Source organism: Musa acuminata, chromosome BXJ3-6 (assembly GCF_036884655.1).
Source record: "Musa acuminata AAA Group cultivar baxijiao chromosome BXJ3-6, Cavendish_Baxijiao_AAA, whole genome shotgun sequence".
Lineage (NCBI taxonomy): Eukaryota > Viridiplantae > Streptophyta > Magnoliopsida > Zingiberales > Musaceae > Musa > Musa acuminata.
In genome coordinates, this window is record NC_088354.1 from 41,816,336 (window position 1) to 41,822,896 (window position 6,561).

At 40.3% G+C, this 6,561-nt stretch overlaps 1 protein-coding gene and 1 long non-coding RNA gene across 2 annotated transcripts; one reads left to right on the plus strand and one right to left on the minus strand.

The window, feature by feature from the left end:
* Positions 1-806: 806 nt before the first annotated feature.
* Positions 807-1,641, minus strand: LOC135639662 (RING-H2 finger protein ATL79-like). Its single transcript, XM_065153517.1, has one exon. It carries the CDS (start codon positions 1,493-1,495, stop codon positions 968-970), a length of 528 nt encoding a protein of 175 aa, XP_065009589.1. The 5' UTR covers positions 1,496-1,641; the 3' UTR covers positions 807-967.
* Positions 1,642-3,147: 1,506 nt separating this feature from the next.
* Positions 3,148-4,424, plus strand: LOC135639418 (uncharacterized). The gene is made up of 2 exons (XR_010496933.1): positions 3,148-3,308; positions 4,138-4,424. It is a non-coding gene; the product is annotated as an uncharacterized LOC135639418 (long non-coding RNA).
* Positions 4,425-6,561: the final 2,137 nt, after the last annotated feature.

Consider the following 6,561-nt stretch of genomic DNA (forward strand, 5'->3'; position numbering starts at 1 on the left):
GTCCCCACTGCACTCTCCACCTTCTTACATTATGCTTCTACTACAGCTTTCAGCCAATAAAATAGGAGCCCATTGCACCATTAGACGTCTTTCTCTATTCGATCGCCTTCTTTATGGTTTCTTTTCGTTTGCATTCTTAACACAGCAGCTTTCTCAGGCAGCGAACACCCGAGCTACAGCGACTCCTCTCCATAGCGTGCGCGTACACAGAGAGAGAGAGAGAGAGAGAAGAGAGAAGCAGGGGGTCCCACCTGGGAAGGGCAAAATATTGGGGGGGGGGAAGCGGGTCCCGGCGTGGATTGGCCCCGATCATTAGGCTCGCCATCTTGCGCGATGGTCGCTTGCTTCCACGTGGTAAACGCGTGCGCTCGCGAAGAGATAAATTTACGTTCCTTAAATTCTAATTGACCACACATGAATCGAGCTTATCTTATATCACATTTATCGTGATATGGATCTTATCCCCATTAGAAATCGTCATTTGATGATAGATAACGCTCAAAGACTATCCCAAAATATAACCCATTGACCTGTACCGCTTGGGCTGTGACGCCTTAGTAGCTCGCTTATCCGGCCGAGCTCATGGATCCAGTAACGAGGCCCGTATCCGAGCGACAGAAGACGCCACATAGGCTGTGAGACGGATGGGACCTTCTTGGTCTCACATGGACGGTCGGTCGGTCCCGCTGGTTGCCGAACGATGAGTCACTCTTGCTAAAATTGATAGATCCTCCTCATACGCTACGATCAACTTCAAGATGGTATCACTTCTTGTGCAGTGCAGAGATGATGTATCTTTCATGATGTCGAGACCCTAATATTGAATTGTTTTGATTTTGAGTTACGTCCTTACCAAACGGCGATTCCGAAGAACAATTAATCGCAACCCGAAAACACATTCTCAGAACGCCATCATTGGCATCATGACACCAGGCAAACGGAAGCTGCTGCTGCTGCTGGGTTGACACTAAACCCTCTCCACCACAAACCGAGACTGAGTCTGCTCTGCTTTGTCTGAGTTGACGCCGCAGCACGCCCGGCAGGTCGGACAGGAGCTCCTCCCGGCCAGCCACCGGTCGATGCACCGGACGTGGAACCCGTGGCTGCACGCCGGTAGCACCCGGACGGCGTCGCCCTCCACGAACTCCGTCAGGCAGATGGCGCACTCCGCCTCCGCCCCGGCCAGCTTCGTCCCCGCCGCCGAGAACCACGTCGTCGGCGTGCCGGACGCTGCAGGCGGCGGTGCCGCAGGCTTCTCGGGCGTGTCGGGGGGTCCGCGGCGGAGTCGGCGGAGGAGGAGGCGGACGGCGGCGCCGAGCGCGAGGGCGAGGAGGACGGTGGAAAAGAGCGAGGCGAGGACGATGGCCATGCCGGCACCGAAGTCGCCGGCGCCGGAGTAGGGGCCCCACTTGTTGCTGGTTGCGTTGAAGCTCCTGCCGACCCTGGTGGGCGGCGGAGGGTGGAAGAAAGCGTCGTCCCCAAGAGGGACCGGCATGGTCGTATTCTTCCTCGCTAACAGCGTCTCTTTAGACCCGCGAGAGGCGGCAATGGGAGGAGTGGGGAGGGGAAAGCTTGCTGCTTCTCCTTTCTTCTGTGCTTTGCTTCACTGCAGCGCCCGCATGGTTGCCTTATTTCTTTCATGCTTGGTTTAGCTGGCAAATAATATATAGAAGACGAAGCGGGCTCAAATAATATATAAATATATAAATATATAAAATATTTTTAAATAAATAAATAATGTATTTATATTCTTTTTGTCTACGTGTGTGTGTGTATATATATATATATATATATATATATACATATAAATAAAACAGAGATGCACGATGAACATACAAATAAATGAGAGGCATGGGTCAGTCATTAGGGCGCTCCACAGCGTGACTCTGACAAGAAACAATCGAGAAGGCAAGTGTTGCCGTATGAAGTTGGGAAACCAAGCAACCAACCACTGGATCAGCAACAATAAATACAAAGCACACAATCGTGTCGTTGATTGGCTAAACAAATGGTGGTGTTCGTATTGAGCTCTCCCACAGGTTTAGTATGCTTCTGCTATTGATTACCCTATAAGATACAATTGCACTCGCTTGGGGTGGTGAGCATTAGTTCACTGGACCATCTTATGCCGTGGAGAAAAACTGCTTGAGCTGATGTCTTAAGTTCACTGATCTAAGAGGAAGATAGATGTGAGATCGGAAAAGATTTATCGTACTGATTTAATTAAATTAATATTATTAAAATATGCATTTCGGTCATCTGACGACTCGTTTCTCAAATACGGTATGTCGAAACTATTTTGTTGATCTCCTCGAAGGTGACTGACTTTTAATTTGTATTATGTTGAGAGAGTATCCGATAAAATATCTCTTCGTTACTTAAATTATATAATTACTTTAAAAAAAATTATAACACACCACTTTGTGTGACATGACATCAAATCCAGCATATTATGTCAGCATATTATGTCTGTGGTATTGGCTTGCTAGTCTCATGGCGTGGGGTCTCTTAGAGACTGTAGAACGGTGTGGAGGAAACGTAATAATAATTATGGGCATTTCCAATTGCCGTGGATTGCTATCATTCCGGTGTGGCAAAAGGACGACAGATGGCCCCTCCATATTGATGATAATTAATGCCAGCCAGCAAGGCCATACTGCTGCTGCTACTACTACTACTTACTACTACCTCTTGAGACAAAAACGAGGAGTCTTAGCATTAAGCAGAAACACTGATAGACCACCTGATCACCATTTTTCCGATTCTAATCCGGTTTTAGACGACAGGTGTCGGTGTCCTGATTTCCTGATTCATGTGTCCCTTCAAATATTATAATTCTTTGTATGTATGCATCTCTTATCAGCCATTCAGAAAGAAAATTTATTTCAACCATGGCGTACAAGTAGTTTTTTTTTTTTTTTTTTTAAGAATATATTTAAATACTTAAAATACTCTTTATATTTTATAATCATAATGAGTTTTTAAAGGATATTAACATCATTTATGGTTTCAGTTAATTTTGGTAAGAATATATGCTAAATTTATATTTAATTTGGAAGCATAAAATATTAATATATGTAATTTTCGAGCTTCATTTCCTGACGGGCCCAAATTGGGACTTAATGTCAAGCTCTTACGGATGCGGCCCGCAGCCCGACGCGTGTGCCATATACAAAGTCCAAATCGATGCTTCAAGAATCGCCATGGCCGACGGAAGTCCGGAGAGCGTCAACCAAACTCCGCACAAATTCTTCAACTTTTGCATCAGGAAAGAAGGAAGAAATCGTTCTCTCCCTAATCGCTTCGTGGTTGTCTTCCATCAGATACCTCTAATCTTGATTGATCTTTACTTCTTCTGAAATCGTTCCCATGGCGTTCTTTATTCAGGAAATATTAGGTTTCATGATTAATTGCCTTTCTAAAGTTGTGTTAGGTTTCATGACTAGTTCCCTTTCTAAAGTTGCTTAACAAGGATTGATCATCATTGCTTAATAACTGTCTTAGATTCAGTTGTGGAGTCTAAGTTGACATGACATAGTCTTATTTTGTTGTCCACGGTACTCTTTTGGCACCGAGCTATCTTGTTTTCAGTATAACCTAATTTCTTAACCAACAACCAATGAGCTCATTGTCCATGACAATAATTTTGCAGTTGAATTTATTAGTGATGGCATACCTAGTGATGACTTATATAAGAGTTTTCAGGTGAATTTATTAGGGCATGTCATACTACAAATACATGCAGATAAGCTAATTCATGACTGGTTCAATCTGTAACAGTTAGACAGTATCCTGCCTGATACAGAGATACCATGAGACTTAACCCCCAACTTACTACATTAATCCGGTGTATTTGTGGGCCTTGTGCCTTGAAGCGTTTAAGCAGATGTTTATATTGGGTTAATGATGGGCAACTTTTTATATTTATAGATATTATGAATGCCTTGGAACTTAGCTTGTGTTTATTGCTGCTATCAATCACATCCCTCGAAGATAGATTTGTATTACGATGTATTTACAATATAAATTAAAAAAAAAAAACATAACTTGGAAGATGTTACAATACAATTTTTTAGTTTACTTAATGCATCTCCTATTCCTCTGTAATAGTTACTCAAGTACACAGGACTCTTTCAGTTGTAGCATTGGAAGTGATCGTCAGCATGGAGGAAGTAGTCGCAGTTATCTGTTGGCTGCTCTCAACTCCGCAAAGCAGAAAGCAGCTGGACTCGGATGGTCCCAACCTGTTGCAACAGCAAAATGCCCGAAGAATTAATGATGCAGCATCATGTGTTACTCCACAAGCATATTTAAGAAGATCACACTAACATGATATTTGATGTCAATCATGCTTCCCCCCCCAAAAAAAAAAAGTTGACCTGATTACTTTTGAATTGAGATAAGGATATTGATCTTGAAACTTACATGTTGAAGCGTCAGCACCAGCTGCTGTTGACACAACCAACCAATAGGAAATGCATGGCAAGTTAAAGATGTCAAGATAATAAGGTTTTTTTACAATGTCATCAACAGATATGAATACCTTCTGCTAGGCATTAATTTGTGAATCACAATAAAAAAGATGCAAGATTGCCCTTAACAGATTGAATTATTTGTAAAGCACAAATATTCATATTTTATAAGATTCTACCATATTATTCAGTGAAGGCTCAGCTTCTCTGACGACAAGAATTTATGGTTGCAGTTAATAATCTAAGCCAGTTGTTTGACATCATAAGCCGTTTTGGACTGCATCAATTACTGCAGTGGCAATTTCATTACTGTCAGATAAATGCATGCCGTTTTGTACCAATGTTCTGCTCATTTATCTGGAAATCAGTAGCCATTTCTTGTCCACCAACAAAATATGAATCCCCATTCAAAATAACTATATCAAATAAGTAATCAAAATCTGTAAGATATTGAAGATTACAAACAATATTTGAACATCTCCTGTGTAAAGCATCATTGGATATTTCCATATATTCGTATGTAAAGTAGCACGAATTTGTAATATAAGCCTATTGAAGCATGTCAACATTTGCCTTTTTCTATGCCTCTTTGGACTACCAATGTTCTGCTCATTTATCTGGAAATCAGTAGCCATTTCTTGTCCACCAACAAAATATGAATCCCCATTCAAAATAACTATATCAAATATTGAAGATTACAAACAATATTTGAACATCTCGTGTAAAGCATCATTGGACTTGTTCTATATATTTCCATATATTCGTATGTACGAATTTGTTAATATACAAGACCTGAATGATTATATTCTGGGAGAGTTGCACTTGTACCAAGTTCTGCACCTCCTGGCTCTCTGATTTGTTTTCCTTCTATGATTGACGGGCTTCCTGTATATACAAAGCAATGATTTGTTTTCCTTCTATGATACTCGTTGGACACTTCCTACTAAAGCTATATAAATTGATGTTTTCTAAACCCCAAATAAAGCTGCATATAAAACCAATAGTAACAACTATAGAGCAACCTAGTTATATTCTAATGTTAATTTCTTAGTTCACTTTCGAAGAGCACTATAGAAAGCCTGTCATCATTCTTCTGATAAATGCTTTGAGACTCTCTAAACCTTAGAGAACCATGCAGACTTATGGGAGGTGATTGTTTCTTTTCTTTTGTATCAAGTCAAAAACTCTTCTAGTGAAGGTATAATAGTCACTTGGCTTTCAAGTTCCTAACAATTTTAAGATGGTATAAGATGCACTCCGGCTTTCATCAATGAGGTGGGTATGATGAGCAATATCAACATCCCTAAATGTGTTTCTTTATCAACAAATATACACTAAAAGAAAACATATGATGAAAAAACATCAAATCCTAGGTTCATAACAATTATGACTAAAGAACAGTAACCAACTAATACAAGAAAAGAATATCACTTTTAAAGAGACAAAATTATGAAAGCTATCCACAGAGTCAGATCAATTGGCCAAAAGAGAATTACGAAAATAGAACTCACGAGAAAAATAAATAAATCTTGGGACCATCGGAAGTAGTTGAAGGTAATTAGGCATACCATATCCATATTCAGAACTAATCAGACCTAAACCAAACCCAAAAATTCATCACCAATATGTAGCCAGAATAGAAGCTTGTCCATTTAAGTACATGACCAAATTAAATGGGCATATCTCAATTTCCATCTAACGCATGACACAGAAAGTAAATCTATGTAGTATTAGGAAACCAAGCAAGTCATCACAAGATCTTGATCATTTTTGAGGCTAGTAATTCATTTGTTTAGTGTGGTTTACACTGATTACCAGTCACTTGTCTTACCAGTGCAACAAGTCAATTTCTTAGCATAGTGGATCTAAGTTATCAGGATAACAGAACTTATCCATATGAATTAAAATCATAAAAAGATGCAATAGAAACATACCTGGTTCACTTTCTTTCGTTTTGCTTTTATCCACTTTAAAAATAGACGAAATCCAATTGAATTTCTTTCCTTTTCACATGAGATTCCTTTCCTTTCTCAAATACCCGGAATATGTTAAAACCACCCTCTGTTCAAAATATGAAGAGAGCAACCAT

Excerpts from the sequence above, each read along its gene's own strand:
- LOC135639662 (XM_065153517.1), bottom strand. The coding sequence starts at position 1,495 with ATGCCGGTCCCTCTTGGGGACGACGCTTTCTTCCACCCTCCGCCGCCC.